Genomic DNA, 21744 nt, shown 5'->3' on the forward strand with positions numbered 1-21744 from the left:
GTATGAGCAGTTTGACTGTGTGGTGTGTTTAATGGGCTGCGGTCCTGGGCAGGACTCGCTATGACACAGGTAAGAAACAGAAATACTTGCCGGTCTGTGTGTGTCTCGGTGAACTCATACTCAGATAATGGCATTGCGTTTGTGAACACACCTTTGGAAGGTACAATACAACATATTACAACAGGCTCACTCACTGTATAGGCTGTCCTTGTTTGACTGTTTTCTTTTTCAACACCACACTTTCTGCACTGAGCCGTAGACCACAGTTAACCAGCGACACAATCTCACACTATAATTCGACTTTTACTGTGCTTGTCCTCTCAGCTGCCGCACAGGAGCCGCAGCTGGAACATTTACAAAATCACAAGGGGCATTGTACCATTCCTCAAACCTCAGTTTCACCATTTCACCTTCTTTCACACCGTTTCCTCTCTCTCTCTCTCTCTCTCCAAGATCTCCTGTCTGTGGTTGTGCTACCCGTTTAAGCTTCCCTCTTCCTTTTTCCTTCCTTCCTTCCTTCCTTCCTTCCTTCCTTCCTTCCTTCCTTCCTTCCGTCTTGCAGTTTTTCACTCTGAGCGATTGTCTTGTGATCTTTTATATATATTTTCAATTAGAACGGTTTCTATATTTCTCTGCTTTTTTTCATTATTCATATATTTGCTATATATTTGAATAGAAATATATATGTACATACTTTTGAAAACAAACATATATCATATCTTTTTATTTTTTCTATTGCGAGAGCCCTGATGTTACTTTTTTACCATTGCAAAACATTTGGAGCAACTCTATTTATTTTTTTTTGGAACGATCTTTGTTATGGGATTAAGCTTTGGGAGAAGAAATGGGAAAAATAAAAACTGTTACAGTACCATTCATAAAGCTCAAAATCAATTTCAGTGAGGTGGAGGGACTTGAAAACTCATCTTTTAGTCTTGAAGAAAAATGGTATCTCTCTGCGTTGTAACCCCCTCCCCATTTCCCCAACACAACTGCAATTCTATTAACACTTAATATATGCCTGTCTATAATCTCAAAGTCATTGTCCGTTCATAAATTCCAGATCACTTCATACAAATATGATTTTTCTTGTATACATCTCTATAAATGTTGCTGTACTTCCCTGTTCAAGTTGTCATTGAACGTCAAACAGCATTTCTGCCTTGTTTCTGTGCATATTGGACCTCTTCTCTCAGTCGGTCTTTTCAACTAGCCTGTATGCTAGCAGAAGGTCACAGTGACACTGTATGGATATGATGGGGGCTGTGGGGAGAAGCGAAGATGGGGAAGGATAGAAAGGGATTAAATGGGTAAAGGGGATAATGAGTTGAAATGATAATGGTATTGTGGCACCGCGATGAATCGTAAAAGGGTCTCTCTTCGCTCTGAAAGCAAACTCTTCCTTATCATCTGTACTTGCTCGTTTTTTTTAGCAACTTCCTCCTCAGTATTCCCCACTTCCTATGTGATGCTGTCAATCCCACGTAGCAAAACAAAGGTCAAAATGCTGGACCAAATTAGGATCATGGTGTTTACATCGTAAGCATCATCGTTTCTGTCCCCAAATCCCCTTTCACAGGTACAAAATGAACAATGTGGGGGGGTCTGTTCACTTTGGACACAGGTGTCTGCCCAAGAGGTCAGCATACAGATTGATTTTAATAAAAACTGTTGGTGTGTGCCTGCCACATGTATACATATATATATTTACACATATACACCCACACGCACACACTCGCAGGCTTGTGAAGGTTTGTTACTTGGATCCATTCTAACTTTTTCTTAGTGCACGAGATTATATTTCCGTCATCAGAAAAATAAACCGGAAAACCTGCTGAAAACCCCCCCAAAACGTTTGGATTCTTCTTTCATTTGACAAAGCTTGACATTTTTTATCGGCTCTGCTTTGAGCCTGTTTATAAAAACATCAATTAAGACCAATAAGCTGTGTCATCCATTGCATGTATAAGAAAATCACCCCCCTTGTCTCAAAACTGGTATTGAGACCACAGTCCTTCCACTGCCTTTAATGTATGAATCCATGATGGAGTAACCTCTCAGAGCCAGTGCAACCCCAAGCTTGGTGGTCTATGCATACAGTAAAAGCATCCCGCCGTGTCACAATGCTGATGTGAGCTCTTCTTCCATCAGAGACCAGAAAAGTAACATAGTTAAAAACCTAAAAACCTTAACACTCGTCTGTGTGAAACTCAAGCAACCTAGTTCATTCTACGACTGTCTTGATGCAGAAGACAAGACAGTGCACGGTGAAAGCATTTTGTGCATAAGTACAGTGTCCTTACCAGAAAATGAAAATATGAAGTGAATGGATAAAATCATTAATGTTTTGGCAAGTGATTTCCAGGGTGATGAAATAAGAAGAGAGAAAGATGACAATAATAATAGAAAGCAATCAGGCAGAAAGAAAGGCAAACCCCTGTGCTGTGGAGAGCCAACTCTGACCCCTTCATACAGTAGTGTCGATGGGAACCCAACCAGCCCCCTGCAGCCTGGCACAGCGCAGGCACTGACGGGTCAGCTGTGCATGTGTATGTTCCTCACCCTACTTCTCCATAGAAGCTCCAGGCAACTGCCGGCTTGACCAGCATTCTATAAAGAGTTACAGTGACAGGCCGCGGTGATGGCAGGCTACACCAGTGTGTAGGACTTGGAGTAGGCCCCTGCCCCTCCATCCCTCTGCTTCTGTAGTCTGCCTAAGCCCGAGGAGCTGCTCTCCAAGAGAGAGTCTCTGGATCCTCCCATCTTGGAGGAGGATGAGGAGGCACCTCCAGGGGTCCCTCCTGTGGCCCCTACTGCCCCACATCCACCGGATGATGCCCCAGCGGCTGCGGCAGTGGCAGCAGCAGCTGCCGCTGCACTCTGGGCCACTGAGGCAGAGGAGCCGGGCATGGTGAGAGTCCTCTGGGGGAGTGTGGAGCTGCTAGAGCTAGCAGACATCCCCCCACAACCTCCTGTTGCTCCTCCAGAGGAAGCCCCAGAGGAAGTGAGGTTGGACAGGCCAGAGTGGCCCATGGTCAGGGCCTGCTGCTTTGCAGAGTCCATAGTCACATGACGGCCCTGGGTGTGGTATGCACGTTGGGCCAGGCCACGAATAGAGGCTTCACGCGGTGGAACCACTGGACATGGGTCATGATGCTCCGACTGCTTTCGGAAGAAGGGATCTGACTTCATGTAGAGGGGGAGGTTGCAGTAGTCACCTGGAGGGGGAAATATAAATTTTATGACACTGCCTTTCAAAGCCAAAGCCTGTGAATAATCTTCATGGTGCTGCAAACTATGAATATTTTCACTGTGCATTTATTAAAACTACTGATTGCACAGGACTCATTTGGCACCATCACTATGTACATATGACTCATTACACAGAAACCATTATTCCCCTGTAAACTGTAGTTTTGTATGTGTTATCATGTTATCACTGGATGTGTATAATTGTTTTAGGAGACTTTTTTATCCTTTTCGACTATCTAAATTTTTCTTTATCATTTTGCTGTCACAGGAGACCTTTCCTTGAAGTATGTTTCTCATATATTCAACACAATTTCAGCGTTTTACTTAACTTAGTTTCATCGATTTCAAATTTTGAATGCAAAGTGAAAAATAATGTTTTTAAAAGTCACTCACTCTTGGCGCGATGTGGAATGGGCACAGCTACATTCTTGCCACGGTCATAGTCCTGTGGTTTAGGTGGCGAGGCAGTGAAACGGCAGATACCAGGCTCTGATGGCGTGCTCATGGACGTCATGCTGTCTGCGTTGTCGTTGGTACCTGTGGTCATCTGGTCAGATGAGCTGTCAGAGATAAAGCATTCTGTAATCTCGAATTTGGCATGTTGCAGGTGTTCCTCCAGCTTGGCATGCTCATATGCTCTTGCTAGCTCCTCGTAGGTGGAGGAGGCGCTCTCTGTCGACACCATGCTGTTGCGACCCTTATCTGTGGAGGAGGAATGAAAGAAAAATGAAGGTCAGCACATTTTATCCAGACAAACACCGAAAAATGAACTTTGCATGTTAACGGCTGCAATGTGTCATTTCCCCCGTGTGCCAACCTGTGTCTTGTGAGAGGCTGGCACTGTAGCTGTCACTCTCCGTGACAGTGATGCCATGCTGGGAGCCAACTGTGCGCCAGTCCGAGGTGAGAGTGCGTGCTGGCGTGGAGGCCTGGCACTTGGTCAGAGTCCACTGACTGGAGTAGCGGTTCCTGATGCTGTGGGCCGACTTGACACTCTTCCTCGACACTGGGTCTGGTGGTAAATGGATGAAGAAATAATAAGGATGTGCATTTGCACAGAGGCAGGGAAATGAACAAGCCTTTGCGAGCATCAGGCCACAGTGATTGTGTTCATCTGTGATGATGAAGATAGAATTAATTTATTGAATTAATTAATTTATTATTCCTGGCATTTGGTTGAAAAATAAGGCACTTGTTAATGAGAAAGGAATTTGGGCTACAAGTTCCAACACTACTTCAGTTAGTGTGTGCTTTTACTGACAAAATGGGGGATGGTGCAGTGGTAAGCACAAGTCCTACAATACATTTTAAATCGATATCTTACACTTTAGAATTAATTTTAGGTAAGAAGCACATAGCAGCGTCCACAGGTTGGTTTATTCCTGCCGCCCTCTCGTCTTTCCGCCATTTCCCTTCCTGTTAACGTCTCAAGCCCATTGCATGATGGTATATATAGCTCGGTTAGGTACAGAAAAATTCACCCAACATGTGGACACAACACTACAAAATGGCCACTCACTACATAGTGGATTATGTGGTGAATAGCAAGTAATTTTGGACACAGCCTCTGAATTGACCGTAGGTGTGAATGTGAAAATGTGTTTGTCTCTAAATGTCGGCCCTGCGATACACTGGTGACCTGTCCAGGATGTACCCATGTCCCTCTGTCAGCTGGGATCGGCTCCAGCTCCCCCTGCAACCCTCCAAGTATTAAGCAGTAGAGATATTGGATGGATGACAAAATGGTCAGTGACGAAAGCACTCACTGGTTCCTGGTCTGATGTCTGACATGTCAATCAAAGGGCCGGTGTTCTGGATGAGGGCGGGGTGATGGACGGACACACCTGTGCAGAAGCTCTGAGGGTTTGTTTGGTTGAACTCTGTGTCTGTCACAGGGATCGTGGCCTTGTCCTCACCTGTAAGAAACAGGATGAATATTACAGAAGAAAACACAAACACATCTGACGTTCAGATCATTTGATCCGACCCTCCTGCATGGACACACACAACAACTCTCTCCGTGTTTCTCTCTTCCTCTCACCGATCTGCTTGATGCCTTCTTTGTCCTCAATCAGCAGCTGCACTCTGGGGATGTCTATGTGCAACCGTGGGCCCTGAGGGGGGCCCTTCACTGGGGTGTCAAAGCTGCGGTTGTTTTTACTGATTCAGAGATGGAAGACAAGCACACACACACAAACATTCACAGCTTTGAGAAAATTGTAAAATGTGGATCTGTGAAATAGATTTTGAATTACTTCAAATACTTTGGTGAGAGGGATTAGGAAACCAGCAGCCTTACCTGATCAGCATCTCAGCCAGGCTTTTGGCATCTAGGGAGAGACAGGGAACATAACAAATTATTATTTTTCCTGACACACATATCAATCTTTTTAAATAAATTCAACTCCAGAGACGACGTTCGAGATTCTCTCTGAAGTCGGATTCTGCTTCAGGAATCTCTGCAGTCTGCTTTGTTGTCGTTGCCAAATTCATTCCCACCACTTGTCTCCTCTCTTTTTTACTTCTTCTCTCACCTCTTAGTCTCTTCAGCCGCTTTTCCTTGCGTTTCCTGCGAATGATGAAGAGTAGCGCAACACCCACAGTGACCAGGATTACAGGGCAGCCAATAGAAAACAGCTTCTTGACATCGTCGTTCTTTTCCAGGGGGGATTTGATTGGTGGGATTGTGCCTGCAGGACGACCAAGGGACGAGCAGAGATTAGTTCCTGCCTTTACTCGACAACATTTTAAGGTTCCCAGTTTCGTGATTTTCTTATAAAAGTAGTAAAAACCATCATTTATCTAAATAGAATGTCAAACAAAGAGTCTTCCACTCACTGCCATCATAGTCCAGTGTTGCAAATTGGGAGCTCTGGTTGCCGCAGCCGGCGCTGTTACACGCTTTCATCTTCAACTCGTACCAGGTGGCCTCACGCAGCTCGGCCAGGAACACGTCTGTGGTGGCATTGGTGCGCACATTCTGCCATGACCACGTTCCTGCAACAAGACAGCAGTGACGCATTTAACCTATTTTCTTATTGGTTTCCATTAAAAGTCTTGGTTACCTCAACACTAGAAATACATGTCTTTGCTTCAGATGCTTGATTTATTTGATTTGTTGTGCAACAACCTCAAATTTGAACAACAACTGCAAATTGAAAAAGCAGTGACGCACCTTTTGGTCTGAACTCCAGTGTGACAGCGCTGATTGGACAGCCTCCACTGGCCCAGCCCTGCAGGTTGAGGCGGGCGTGGCTGGAGTTGATGTGGGTGAACACCGGCTGATCCTTGTTGAACTGGGGTTCTAGAAAAGAAGCAATGTCATGGTTTATTTGTCAGTGACTGTTCAGATGACAGAGAACAGGTAACTGGAGAATAAAAGACGTCAAAAGCAGATGTTGTAACTGAACTAATATGCACAACCGACAAAATCAGGGTGGGTGTTCGTCAAGGAGGTTGTGTTTTCATTTGTGTGTGTGTGTGTCTGTTAGTTAGCAGGATTATGCAAAATCTACTGGACAGATTATCACGTATTTTAGTGGAACTAAGGATGTGGTATAGGTCAGGCAAGTTCTCATTTAATTTTGGTGGAGATCCTTATCAGGGGTGTGCATCCAGAATTACTTATTTTTCTTAACTTTCTTTAACATTGTGAGACAGAACATTTCTTATTAAATTTTATTGATTTCTCAGAGAATAATTCATGGATCCTAATTTTAAAAAATCTGGCATATTTAGGGGTCGGATATTTGTGAGTGTGAGCAATTTGGTACAGATCAAAAATTTTAATCTCGATCTAATGAATTTAAATGGTGTTTCTTAAAGAGACTTTTGGCCCTTGGCAGTGGTAAGCGCTCTACCTAATGCCATTCTGGTTTCACATAAATTTAGCTTTACTTATAAGGATCAATATACAAACTGTTTCAATTATAATTTTTTAACACAATCGCTGAAGAAAATAAATCATAAGATTAAAATGTTCTTGATAAATGTAGGACTTTCATTATAAGTAATTCACTGAAAGGTGATCGTCACTTCTTAGTGAAGATATGAATTTAACCTTTTCACCTCCATCTACCCAGACTCCTCACCTCGTCCGTGAGTCTTTGCCTCGATGATCTCACTGATGCGTCCGGCTCCGACACTGTTCTTGGCCGCCAGCTTCACTTTGTACCAGGTGCCACAGCGCAGGTTGTCCAGTTTGAAGGAGCGCTCACTGGAGCTGATGAAAACATCCTTCCATTCCTCCGTGTTGTCCACAGAGTACTGCAGCACGAAACCTGTACACACACAAGGAAAGACACAATCATAATGACTTTGAAACTCTTTACTGCTACAACCCCACCAAACCTTATGGCATTGATACCTCTAATAACCACTAGATGACAGTGTCAGACTGTTCTCTTTCCCAGGGACTGTCCTCCCTGACTGGAGGACAGTCTGCGCTGCCATTAGTTACCTACAAACCCCAAGACTGGGATGGCGCTGACTGAGCATCTATGCAAATGAGGGTATGCAATATGGTGACTGTTTTTATAATCAGCTGCCTCAGAGAGCCAACTCCCTTCTGCTCGGAGACACGTCCCTTGTAATCCCCTTCTGTCTGTCTCCCTCCGTTGGTAAATAATTATGTATATATGAATGTCTCCCGCTCCGTGTTTCTTTGTACCATTCTTTTTTCTCTCTCTCTCTAACAGATGCTCGGATAAAGTCAAAAACATTAGAAGGGTTAACATGTGCAGATCCTGCCGTGTTTGTTTATAAGTTTTATCGTCAGCCTCTGTCGGCCACGGAAAAGAAGAGAACATAAAACAGAATCGAACACAACAACCGACTGTTATAGACCAGATAAAATCATAACATCCAGGATTGGTTCATTTCTTTATCTTTTTATTTATATCTCTGTTTTAATGTAAGCTCCAAATGCAGACTATCCCGTTGTTAAGAAAACAAGCTAAATTAGTGTATCTGAAAAGGAATAGTCTGCAGAAGCAATACAAAACAGATCCTTCAGGGTGAACTTCAGCGCTGCCCACTGCTGACACTGTGCAGATGGCTTCACAGACAAACAGGCATTCTGCTATACATACGAGATATACTGATAGGCTTCAAGGATATATGAGACACTGGGTGACGCTTGCAAATACTAATTTGGAGGACGATCATTGTTTGAATACAAAGCTTCACACCCATTACACACTGTTTGCACAAAAGTTTATATTACTTCCTACGTCTGTGCGCATACTGCGTGCAAATTTGTCACTTTCTCCGGGCCTTCCTGGAAGCGCGATGACCCAAACCAATAACACAAACATATATTGTTAGAACTTAAAAATGCATTTGATCTAATAGTTCAAATGGACGTTTTTAAATGTGCTCTTGCTTGTTTCGTCGTAAAAACATACACAATAATAAAATCTCTCTGGGTCCAGTTCTGGCTTAAGCCGTTACTTCGAAAGTACCACACTTCTGGTGCAGGAGACACAGAGCTGAGCCTTTCAACAGTCTCATACATGACAAACAACACGAACAAAGGAAAGCAATCACATTCGCATGCCTGGCCATTCAGGCACACGCACGCCACACCCATCTTCATACAGGAATCACCAACAGTCAGATAATCAAACAGACAGGGAAACATAAAACCAGGACGCAAATCAATAAAGTAATAGAGGCATGTAAACAAAAGAGGGACAAAAGAGACAGACAGAGGGTAAACTAAGATCAGAGGTCATCAGGAAATCTTTTTCAGTCATTTACAGTCATATACAAAATATATGCAGCATGAACTCAACTTCAAAAACCTCATAAATCTGTATAGTGTCAGATTTAGATGCATGAGCTACAGGCCAGAGGAAAGAGATGTGAGTATAGACGAAGACAGATGGAAAGACTTGTTCATGTACCTCTGATAGAGCTGCCTCCGTTGTCTCCTGGTATCCAGGCCAGAGTGATGGAGGAGGTGGAGGTGGTGGAGACGGTTAGACGAGGCTGGTCTGGAGGGACTGAGGTAGAAACACAGAGTTCTGAGTAAACCACTCACTTACTCATACTTATCGTATCATAGGAAAATCTTTTTGTCTTTTTCAGTGGGAAAAATACGTGTAATTGGTCTGAATCTAAACAGTAAGCTGTATTTTCCTACCTTGAACCAAAAGGTTGACTATAATAGTGTCAAAGCCCAGCGTGTTAGTGGCCGTGCAGGTGTAGTAACCAGAATCTTCAGCTTTGACAGAGCGCAGCACTAGTGTCCCATTGGCCATAATGAGACGCTGTCCATCTAGAGACACTGGGATGGCTGTGTCCTCACTAAGAGAGACAGAGGGAATCATGACAGGACATTTTGAGAATGATTCTCATGCAGATTATGTGAAAAAGGTGCTCTGTTGTCATAGTGTTTTACAACAGGAGGGTGTAACATTGTCCAAGTGCCAATATTAGGATCCTGAAAGTCAAAAAGAACAAGCCGCTTTACCAGATTCACTTTCTAAACAAGACATTTAAAACCTGGACGTTTTTATTTTAAAGCTCTCTCATACTGTATTTTATATATAATATCTTTGTGGAACCTCTCTGCACATGCTATTAACTTTATGTAGATGATTTCAGACATGAACTCTGGAAAATGCCTGCAAATTTGGGCCTGGAATTTGGCAAAGGGAGGTGTCAGGGTAAAGCCTTTATCACCAAACGCTATCAAAACTCGTCTTTCCAAGTTGACATCTTCGCTTTTGCGGTTCTTTTTATATTTTTTAATTTAGCATCCATCGTGTGTTAGAAACATCATCAACACTCCCACATAGGCTCACTTGAATGGACTTCTTTTATGACCTTGTTGACAAACTGAGCTTTTGCTGAATCATATGAGATACTTTAAAATCAATCATTGATCAAATTATACAGTATATTATTTCAGGGGTGGATTCTTACCTGTCTTTGGTCCACTTTATGGATGGTGTTGGTTCTCCCACTGAGCTACAGGGCAGCCGCACCTCTTTCATCCAAGGAGTGGTCACGGTTCCCCCAAATGACAGGATCTTAGCCGGGGCTGGTGGAGGAAGAAGAGAGGCGTGAAAAACGATAGATGTGTTGAGAGAGAGAAATTGAAAGAAAACACCAAGAAAGCTAATGGCATTAAAACTCAAACACATAACACAAGCAAAGCAAAGGCCTAATTAATATGTACAGATCGGATAATCTTGCCATTGTCAAATAAACAATTTTCAGACCAAATAGACAAGTGCTGTGCGGAGGTTTCACAAACGTTTTGATCAATACACAGAGACGTGTAACACGAAATGCATAAATTGATTTGTTTTCCATTTTGGATTCTTTCAATAAGCATTTACCAGAAGGCAGCGTGCATTGTATTTCCTGCGATTCTCACTCGCTGGAAGAGAAATCTGTTAAATGTGACATTGTCACGCAAAGAATAGGATATGAAAAAGAATACAAAGAAAAAAATAATCCATTCATTCAGGTACATAAACCTGCTATTCTCCCCCACCCTCTCTCCCTCTTTCTCAAGCTTGGTGTCTTAATGCTAGCGCTCTAGTGCACTTATGTTAAGGCTGAATGAAATATTGAGTGGGCAAGCCAGGAGGACACTGGCTTTTACCGACAGCGGAGGCACCCACCCGTACAAGCACAGAAACTTGCTAACTTTTGCACCCAGCAGTCAAAGGAACGGATAACAGAAAAAGGATATGATGGTGGAAAGGGCGCTCTGTTCATTCGGACTCCTTTATTCTTCCAGAACCTATTGATTTAACTGCCCTCTTCATTTTCTTAAACACTCTGCCTCTCTATTGTCTTGTGTATTAGTTAGCTCCGCTCCTGTCGTGTAATTTTTCTCTCCTCATTTTCTTCCCCCTCCTCCTGCTGTCCTCCCTTTTTGCTCCTTCTCTTATCATTTCCCTGATTGAGGGCAGTTTTGCCGGTGCCCTCTGAACTCTGGAATCAATAGCGCACCTAATGTCAAAACAGGCAGCAACACAGAAGCAGAAAGGAAGGCCGGCAGAAAAGAGATATAAAGCAGGCGACAGAGTAAGAGGGGGATCATTTACACGATTCACATAGTCATGAGGGATGGAGAGAAAAGCATCCTTTGAAAAGATGTATATTTAGTTCATGGCATTGTCGATAAGAGGCTTGAAGAGGAATACTACGCTGTCAGTCGCAGTGTCACAACAGATCCTGAGAGAGAGAGAGAGAGAGAGAGAAGGCAGACGCTGAGGCTGACGGAACAAACAGAGAAGCAGGAAATTCAGGAGAAAAAAAACAAGAGCAGTGATGTTTCATCCACCCAGAAACAACTGATTTGGTGATTTGCAGGTCCACAGACCTCCAGGAGAGCTCATGCTGAGATGAGGAGTACTCCCATAGTAAAACTCTCTTAACATGTAAACAGACTTCAATTTCCACACGTCTCCTTTTAATACTGTTGAAAAAATGGTTGAATTAAACCTTTATGTCGGAAAAAATCCATCACATCCAATCAGATTTAGCTCATATTAAACATAGTTTAATTTCCATCTGCAAACTACAAGAATCCTGTGTCCCTGGCCTTTAACCTCACTGTGTGTCTAATTACAGGGACTCACCCTTGGCCGCTGGCTCCACTGTGACCTTCTCGCTGAAGTTTCCCCGGCCTGCCGTGGTGACGGCTGCGGCCCAGATCAGGTACTGCTGCCGGTGGTTGAGGTGGGTGATTCTGTAGAACAGCAGCTCGGGATTGGCTTCATACTCGCTGGGCAGCTGGGGAGAGAAAGTGGAAAGGACAGTGTTCAGAGGAAATATTATATTGTAGTTTTTCTTTTAAAATCAAACAATGAATCTGCTGGTGATGATACTTTTTGATGCAGTTTCCCTTGTAAGGTTTTTTAGAACAAATATCAATATGTATCAGGTTCATAATCATAACATTTTTGTAGGTGGACAAACACATGTTGTAGAGGCTCCGTAAATAATAAAAAGTTACTTTGGAGATGTTTTCCACATATTTTCTACATTTTCCTATGAAACTGGAATGTCACTCAGTAGAAAGCCAAAGACACAAGAGTCCACTTATTTTCCAATTGTACACACTCATAATTATCAGTCCCCTAAACATTTCATCAAGATCCATGAATTATTCTCTGAGAAATCAAGGAAAACGTTGAAAAACACACAATGTTAAAGATCTGGATCTGCATCAAAATATAAAGAATTCTTTCCTGTCTGTTACCACATCCTTCCACCAAGTTTCATGCTAATCCGTCCAGTAGTTTTTGCGTAATTTTGCTTACAAACAAACCAACCAACAAACAAATGGTGACAGTGGTGAAAACATGACCTCCTTTGCGGAGGTAAAAATACACATGAAAGAATTCCCTTTGTGTGTTCGGACAACGAAGCCCGGCGTTGTATCATATGTGCTACACAACATGTAGTGAATTATGGGGGGGACGCCAGTTACAATATCATTCTGTCACTTTGCTGGAAAGGCAGGAGTAATGTGAAGGGCTGAGTGAACATCATTCTAATGTGAACCCAACCCTGCATTCTCTGCTCCAGTCAGAACTACAGGACAAGAAAGGAGGATTATTTGGAGGGTACGTTCTGAGGCACATTATGATAAGGCAAAACTGTGTGGAGGGAAGGAGGGACTGAGAGATAAGAGGGTTGGGGGGAAGTAAAGCCCACTTCCTCTCCTCCTCTGTTCTCCTCAGGGAGGGCAAACAGAGATATGATACAGAGGAAGACAATGGGGGACAGACAAATGAGACAGTCAGAGATATCATGAACAGTCGTACGCTAATGAGGCCTATCTACTGCAGGCATCGACAGAGCAGAGGAGAGGAGAGGGAGAGGAGAAGAGGAGAGGAGGAGAAGAGGAGAAGAGGAGGAGAGGGGGAGAGGGGAGGAGATGAAGAGGAGAGGAGAAGAAGAGGAGAGGAGAAGAAAGAGGAGAGGATGATGAAGAGGGGAGGAGAGGAAAGGAGAGTAAGAGGGGAGGAGAAGGAGAGGAGACAAAGAGGAAGAGGAATGGTTACACACAAACAAGCACAAGCAGACATGCACTCGGAGTAGACTGACACACATATACAGTGGCATACATGACCTGGAGGTGGATGTGTAATTGCAGTGTGTTTAACCCGATCATGTGTCTGCTGTCTAGACATATAGACATCACTGTCCCCTCAAAACACACGCACACACACACACTTGTCCTTACTGCCTGTCAGTCACTGTTCACCTACCCACCAATTATACCCGTATGCCCTACTCCACACACACACGACTTATGTTCTGCAGTATCCACTGAAGCCTTTGAAAAACAACCGAACGTGCATGTGTACCATGTGCATTGTAATGTTTGAATTCATGTGTTTTTATTGTCTTTTTGTTGCAGGTTTATTTCCTCAGTTATTGTGTATTACTACTTCCTGTAGTGTTATTATATTTATGTGAAGCACTTTTCGACTTTGGTCTGAGAAAGGTGCTATATAATCTTTACGCACACACACACACACAAACAAACACACACAAACACCCATACACCCCCCTGCGTTACCGTGCTCCTGGTCTAAACAGGGAAATATGAAAAAAGAAAAGACAATCATAAATCTCACACCGGCTCACTGTAAGGTAGCACCTAACATTAAGTGTTGCCGTCTAAATCACAAGTTTTACTACACCCCACCAGCTTGACTCACATTTCTGAGTGACAGTCACTCATGCACAGATGACATGATGACTGTGATACAAGTGTCAAATGGCTTGAAGAGTCTCGTAAACGTGGCAGACCAGTGAAATCTGCGAAGCCACTGCGGTGTCGCTGTCCTGCAGCCTGCTGGGCTGTTGTTTGCACAACGGTTTATTCTGGGCAAATAGATTCCAGTATTCCTGTTGTTTTTCACATTTATGAGCGGGCCGTCATGGAGAAATCCACTGGGCTTTTTATTACTTCCCTGTGTTCCCTGTTCATCATCCATTCCTCTTGTCTCTGTCCTCTCTCTTTTCCTCTCTGACTATCCTTTACCCCACTGCACCATCATTCCCATCTCCTCCTGCCATCACTCTTCATCCCTCGCCACATTTCTCTGTCATCTGTGGGCCCACTCCTCGCTTCTCCCTCCATCTATGCACCGATACCCCCCTCTGTTTTACATTGTGTCTGCATTTCTCTGCCCGACTCTCACGTCTATCAACATCTCCTTCAGTTTGTCTCTTTACTCTCCACTGCAGGAAGAAGTATGGACAGAGGGATGGACGGATGTATGGATGGATGGATGAATGGGTGGGTGGGTAGATGTTGAGGAGAAGGGAGGGAGGGGGAGTGACAGAGTGTGTGTTGCTGTAACGGATATTAAAATATTCCTCCGGCGTGGAGATAGCGGTGATCCGGGGAACGATAGAGCGAGATAATGAAAAGAGGAACAAAAGTACTCCCCACACGGTGTGTCTGACCCCCCCCCCATCCCTCCTTCCATCTCTCCAGTCGCACTCATTTACATAGTAATCATCCCGAACTCTGCATGGGGGCTTCAGAGAGAGAGAGAGAAGGAGAGACTGAAGGAGAGGGGGAGAGAAAGAGAGGGGTAAATAGATAGAGAAAAGGAGAGAGAGTGATTTGTGAATGAGGGAGACTAAGGAGAAGACGCACGTATATTTGTAGATAGGTACATTTATATCGTGCATGTTTGTGTGTGCATGTGTGTTTGTGCATGTGTGTGTGTGTGTGAGTGTGTGTGTGTGTGTGTGTGTGTATGCAAGCAGGATATATTTCTTGCTTTTGAATTCAATCATTCACTCATGTCATAAAAACATGAGTTGCATATATGTATGTACCTCTACACGCTTGGTGTGATCCTATATATATATATTTGTGTGTATGTGTGTGTGTGGCTGTGTGTAAGTGAGAGTGTGTGTTTGCTGTCGGCTTGTTTTTTCGGCCCTCGTTGATGAACAGATGAGGTTGTCCTGGCAACGTGATGAGACGCAGATATGCAAATGAGGCTGGAGGTTGAGTTTGCATGCACACACACTGCGGTATGAGGAGAGCTCATCACACACACACACACACACACACACACACACACACACACACACACACACACACACACACACACACACACACACACACACACACACACACACACACACACATCTTGCTGAGACTGCAGCACTAGACCACACACACACATTCACAAATGCAGAACAACGTCATGATTAACTGAATTTTCTTTATCTTAGCATCATATAAATCCAGCAACAGAGGCTTTATCCTACATTTAAAATGGATCTTGTCTCCTTCATCACCAGTCACGTTTGAATAGTCTTCCTCCCCCTTTCCCTCTTTCACCCACCTCCCACCCCTGAAACTCTCTGCACCCCTCTTTCTAACTCACCGGTTGGCCTGACCCAGGGCTGGAGCAGTAGATGGTGTACTTGCGGATGATTCCATTGGGCTTGTGGGGGGGCAACCAGGACACCACCACACTGCTGGCGGAGGAGGGCACAGCTTTGATGCCAGCTGGGGGTCCAGGGTCTGAATCATGAAGGGGAGAGAAGAAGGAGATAGAGGGCAGAGAAGAATGTGAACCAGTTAAATTTCTCTGCACATAAATATACTGACTTAAAAGCTTTAAGGGTGACTGGTAAATTTGTCCATTTGTTAGTTGTCCAGTTGCAGCAGTAGACCCTTAAATTAGTAGTACTCCGTGCTAATTATTTACTACTTCATTCTATAGCTCTGGTATACCAATACCAGTACAATTCGTCTCCAGTGCCAACAGACCATAAATTCTGCCAAGAGATAAATGTTTGGTAAAACAAGGCAACTAACTTAATATTAGCAAACAGAGGATAGCAGTGTGATACTAGAAGGGCACTCAGTAGAGGAATGAGGCCACATTTAAATTCACTGGATCTGGATTTTTATTTTGATCTGCACCAAATTGATTTTTTTCATTACGATACATCAATTATTCTCTGAGAAATGGAGGAAAACTTTGAAAAACGCTCCTCTCAATGTTTCAGAAAGTGAAACAAAATTCTGGGGTCTGCCGTCCTGTTGCGGATCCTCAGCAGAATTGAATGGCTCCTGTCCCGACCCATAGCACATCCTTTCACAGGGTTTCGTGTTAATCACTCGTCCAGTAGCTTTTGTGTAATCAGGTGCGTTTTCCTCAATTATCGGACTTATCTGAAGTTTGTTAACCTGCCTCGTTCTTGTTTCCATTAAAATGTATCAACAGTGATGGAACTCTGTTCTGCTTGTGACAAAAGTAATAGACTTGGTGGAGGGACCTTTCATTTTCTGTTTTCTAATTTCAGACTGCCTTGTGTAATATTTGGTACAATTAAAAACTGCCATGAACATCATTGCGATCATCAAGGTCAGACAATTGAGTTTGCAACTGTGTGTTTGTAGTTAACTTTCCTCTACTTTAAATTAAATCTAATTTTATTAATCTTGTGCATTTTATTTCTGCTTTTCTCAGTTTGCTATGATAACAATTTGAATATCTTCAGGTTTACGACCATTGATTTGACAAAACAAGTAGTTTAAGTAGGCCGGCCTTGTTTCCGAAAATTTTACAGGGAATATTTAAAAAATTTCTGATATCATATAGACCTAATAATCAATCCCCTCAAAAATGTAAAATTATAAAAAATTATAAATGCAGCATTTGCTCTGAACCTGGATGTTAACACTATCATGCCTCTTTACTCGTGTATCACTATCCCATGGACAACTCATTTTGCATCATTGCTCGTTTACCCATAACTATATTATACCTTGCAGCCATTGCTATTCTGTCTGATTTCCAGGTTATCAAATAAAGGAACTCCAGGCAAAACCAGGTTGATTATTCTACGATTCTAAGTGTAAGTGTTAGCACGTCTTTACCGACGCTAATGGTCATGAATTATTTTGGTTAGTTAGCCTTTACTTTAAGATCAACAAGGAGTCAAACATTGATTTTCTTGATGAGGTTGCCTGTTTAAACCAAATAAAAAACATGTTCTCGTAGAACAGTGGCCTTCAGGTAACATACAAACATGAAAGGCCCTTGTTTGAGCCAGTGTTTGGTTATTCTCATTCTGTGCTACTGTCTAAACATGATGGCGCAACATGACAGAAGAAGACGTACTCCTGTAAATGGTGTAAAGGTGAATTCTAACATGACGAAAACACAGTGATTCTTACACTCAGATCATTATACATTAATGAAAACATAGTTATGAATAGCATATTCAGTTTTTGTGGGCAGATCAGCCTGATTCTTACAGACAAAACCTTTTTACTTAAATAACTGTTAAAATCTAAATGGACACATACACACTCATATAAACCAAACACATGGACATTTTCAAAAAGGCAAAATGCTGTGACCCCAGCAGCGTGAAGCCCTTAGAAAGAGCATTACAAAAATTAATGTTGAATCTGTCTTCTTCATTCTTATTCCTACTGTCTTCGTGTGTCTGGGAGACAGAGGCAGAAAGAGGCAGGCGGAGAATTGGCTGTTTACACAATTGCACTGCAAACACTTTTCCATATGCTATAGAGAGAACTCAGGGCAAAGGGGAAGGATGAGACAGAGAGAGACAGAGAGCGTTGAACGTACAGTATGTGAAGAGGTTGCCCCTGGACACAGTGTCAACCCTCATCAGGGAAAAGGAGACACTCAGCTTGCCCCCTGATAAACACACACACTCGCGCGCACACACACGTGCACACGCACACTCAAAGACTAACACAATACATATATTTGAAGAGCTATTGCAGCGAGGCCGGCTCATAAAATGGAGATAGAGTGAGAATAAGAGAATAAAGGCCTTCTCTGAAATGCACTTCTTAAAATCTCCTATCTCCCCCGCTCCCCTCTCTCCCTCATTCTCGCCATCTCCAGACGCCTGCCTCCTCCTCTGCCTGGCCCCAGGGAGGGAGAAGAGAGGCGGATACGGATGTAATCCACAGCCCGACAGTGTAAGCACAAAATTAATTCTTTCTAAGCCACAAAGAATTAATCCCTCTCCTTGTGCCGGGTGCTGAGCGAGACTTGCACACAAACAATAGCTCATGAACACACACGCGCGTGCATCAACGCTAAGATACGTACACGTGCACACACACACACTTAACCCCCGCACACAATCCTTCCACATATCCGCATGCACAGACCCACACCCTTAGGCTCCTTAACCAATCATACGCACACACTTTTTGGGTTCTTAATTCTCATTAGCACTGGTAATGGCACATCAGAGCACAAAGAGGTTTTAATCAGCAACCTCAACCTTACAAAGACCCCCCCCCACCCCCTCTGGCTGTCTGCCTCCCACACTGCTGCCTAAACCAGGAAGAGAAACCCGTGGACCTGCCCCAAAGATGTGGTCAAGGCAAATCACATATAATTGTAGATCTGTTTATTATTGTGTTTACCTGTGTGGAAGGATCCAGGCTACTAGGGTTTTATTTTTTTTTATTTTCAAAAGTCTCTCCGTGCTCTTGAATTAAGATAAGGAAAAACCTATGGTCGGCCACATATTGTACTCACAGTCTTCACGGGTTTGGATGTACAGGACGTTGCTCCGGACTCCGTCCCCAGCCTGGGTGTAGGCCAGCACCTGGATGCTGTAGTTAGTGAACTTCTCCAGGCCCCTGAGCTCCACCTGCTCCCTGGTGGTTGTGATGTTTTGCATTTCGCCCCACTCTGCGAGACAAAAAAGAAAGAGGGATGTTCAGATCAAGGACACCAGCCAGTTACCAGTCATGGTGTCGTAAGTGAGATGACAAGTCACACTCAGCCCACCTCCATCCGGGAAAACAGTCCAGAACACGACGCGGTATCCCTTCAGTACGCCGTGCAGCGTCAGCCTGGGTGGCTCCGCCCATGTGATCACTGCCTCGTCTGATGTTACGGAAATGGCTCGCACGTTCTGAGGCGGCTGGCTGGGCACTGGAGACGAAGAGCGAGAGAGAAGAGGTGAGAAAAGGTCAGACAAGTTATCTAAAGCCCGTATCTGCAGTTAACCTTACAGTAAATATTTCACAGTTTCAGGTCCATTCATTGAAGGGTAAAAGAAAATCACAACTCTGGATGATTGAGCTGAATACACAGATAAACTGGAGGAACAATATCACAATGACAATATCGCATATAGAGCATATTCTGTATCAGCTTGTTACAGCTCTTCATTGAAGCTATATGATATCTATACTGAATGAAATATTAAAAACCCGATCATCTGAATGTCTTACTCTCAATTTTTACACATTTTTATGTAACAATGTAAACAGTACAATAAAATATGTAGCAGAGTCCAATTTGTCGTATTGATCGCTATAATTACACAAAGTCTTTCCGGCTTCACCTCCCCCCTTTCTTTTGTTGTTCTTCATAGAAGATTTATGTGACACTTTGGTCGTTCAGATTTTCTGTATGTTAGCCTCTCTGTTATTATGTTGTCATGTTTACTCATAAGTTTATTATTATTGCGTAATATGCCGACATATTTCTGTTGATTTGTGTACGTGCTCCATCAATGTACAAAACTGACAGGAGGATTTTTTTTTTGGGCTTGTTTTGTCAGGTATCGTTTATGTACTGTGTCGCCCTCTCTTATTGCCAGAATAAACGGAGTTCGCCTCCAAACAAGTTCTTGGAACAGATTTTAGCTGCACAGTGTGATTTTGCATCGACTGCCCTTAAACCAGATTCACAATGAAGAACTTCGATTTCGATTCTCACATTAATCCAAAGGCTGCCCAACATTAGGTCTGCTTTAGGAGGCTGAGAAATAAATAAATAAATGAGTAAAGCCTCGCTGAAACCCTAAAAGGCATTTCCATATCAAACCTGAAGTGAGTAAACAGGCCAGTGATAGATAAAAAAAGCCCATGACATGCATCCAGCCTGATGTATAGGACCATCTCTACAACCAGCATCTCTCTTTCCCGTGCACAAGCCCCCCTCTGTCCCCACCCGGCCCAGGTGTCTCTTCTGCTGGCTACCGCTGACCGTTAGCCTTTCACGCTTTGAATAACGCACACTGTTGAGGATGAACAGAAGTCAACTTGTGAGAGGAGGGGCAGGAAGAGAGGAAGAGGGCCGGCTGAAAGACAAAAGCGGTGAAAAGAGAGAGATTGGGCCAAGTCCACCAGGGGGAATTTCTCTGCAGCTGGTGGAGAGAGAGAAGGTGGGGATGAGGACGGAGGTAGGGAGGGAGAGGAGGATTAGAAAACGGAAACAGGGTTTTGCATGAACAAACCTTTAGGCTCCAAAATAAAATAATTAGAAGGTGTCAAAACATAAGTCACACTTATATGAGAGGAACTGAAAGAGTATTTGAACCAAATACATGTTTCCACATGGTCTGTATTGGGGCTTATGTCTAATAAATAAATGGTAAATTAATAATAATAATTAAAAAAAAAAAATCTGTTGATGCCTTAAATGAACATAAGGAAGTGCATACGTTTGAAGAGAAAAATAAAAGATGGGGAACACAGGAACAAAATGAAAGGCAGCTTTTGGACTGGGGCAACGGAGAGGAGGAGATGGGGGGGGGGCTGGTGAGGGGCAGAGGAAGAAGGGAGGAAGGGAGGAAGAGTTAAAAGCAAGGGGAGCCAGGGAAGGGCAGAAAAAGATGAAAAGAGGGAGCGGAGAGACAATGCGCTCAGCTGTGGATAATTACAGCAGGAAGCTTGCAGAGGGAAAGAGAGAAAGAGGGAGATGGACAGAGAGACATGCTAATTATAATTATTTTTAGTATGCTTGTTGTTATCACTATTATCATAATGGCCATCAATATCACTGTCGCCACGGTGACAGCCACGGGGAAGGATTGGAGGGCTCTGTCTGCTCTGGACTAATGGAGCTCAGCCAACGGTTCACTGTGTGGACAAGTATGTGACGTACTGTATGTATTTGTGCGCCTGTGCGTGTGTGTGTGTGTGTGTGTTTAGCTTTATGTGTTTGTAGTGGGGGGATGATGTATGATAGAGATTGATAAAGATGGCGTGTATTGAAGAAATATGTTTTCATAGCGTACAGATTGTCTGCAGCTCAACCCTAAAAAAAAATAAAGCGTGACAAACTGTAGAATACAAGAGTAAACTAGAATGGCACAGATATCTCCCCCAAGGCCCAGCAGCCGCCTTAAATTCAATCAAGCTGCACCAAATTTTACACACACTCGTAGTAAGTTCCCTAAGCGTGCCCGATTTACTTTATCAAGATAAATCAACACATCCAAAATATTTCTTGAGAGAAAGAATTCAGACTTTTTTTTCTTTGAACAGTGCTCATCTCTGTTTATATGTTAACGGCTGTCAACTTGTTTTGGATTTCTCCTGCTCCTCAGAGGCCAAAAGTCGATTAACGCAGCCTGCTTGGAAAATATTGCTTAATACGAAATGAATAAAAGGAAAAGTTCTCTTGCTTTGTAAATGAAAGCCTTTGAGGGACAAGGCTGATGCACAAACAAACTAAATGAGGT

General features: G+C 43.3%; 1 protein-coding gene across 1 annotated transcript in view; it reads right to left on the reverse strand.

The window, feature by feature from the left end:
• Nucleotides 1-1256: 1256 nt before the first annotated feature.
• LOC118106570 (Down syndrome cell adhesion molecule-like protein 1 homolog) overlaps nucleotides 1257-21744 on the reverse strand; it is a 97710-nt gene continuing 77222 nt past the window's right edge. The window contains exons 19-35 of the mRNA XM_035155234.2: nucleotides 19056-19202; nucleotides 18801-18956; nucleotides 15645-15784; nucleotides 11856-12009; nucleotides 10183-10300; nucleotides 9398-9561; nucleotides 9159-9257; nucleotides 7344-7532; nucleotides 6428-6556; nucleotides 6091-6249; nucleotides 5787-5942; nucleotides 5552-5582; nucleotides 5294-5412; nucleotides 5019-5168; nucleotides 4070-4264; nucleotides 3646-3954; nucleotides 1257-3218 (exon numbers count right to left, since the gene is read on the reverse strand). Coding sequence (XP_035011125.1) covers nucleotides 2650-3218; nucleotides 3646-3954; nucleotides 4070-4264; nucleotides 5019-5168; nucleotides 5294-5412; nucleotides 5552-5582; nucleotides 5787-5942; nucleotides 6091-6249; nucleotides 6428-6556; nucleotides 7344-7532; nucleotides 9159-9257; nucleotides 9398-9561; nucleotides 10183-10300; nucleotides 11856-12009; nucleotides 15645-15784; nucleotides 18801-18956; nucleotides 19056-19202 — 2984 coding nt within the window. The 3' untranslated portion in view covers nucleotides 1257-2649. The remainder of the gene's footprint in view (nucleotides 3219-3645; nucleotides 3955-4069; nucleotides 4265-5018; nucleotides 5169-5293; nucleotides 5413-5551; nucleotides 5583-5786; nucleotides 5943-6090; nucleotides 6250-6427; nucleotides 6557-7343; nucleotides 7533-9158; nucleotides 9258-9397; nucleotides 9562-10182; nucleotides 10301-11855; nucleotides 12010-15644; nucleotides 15785-18800; nucleotides 18957-19055; nucleotides 19203-21744) is intronic.

The sequence above is a fragment of the Hippoglossus stenolepis genome, chromosome 4 (genome assembly GCF_022539355.2).
Source record: "Hippoglossus stenolepis isolate QCI-W04-F060 chromosome 4, HSTE1.2, whole genome shotgun sequence".
In the NCBI taxonomy this organism is placed as follows: Eukaryota; Metazoa; Chordata; class Actinopteri; order Pleuronectiformes; family Pleuronectidae; genus Hippoglossus; species Hippoglossus stenolepis.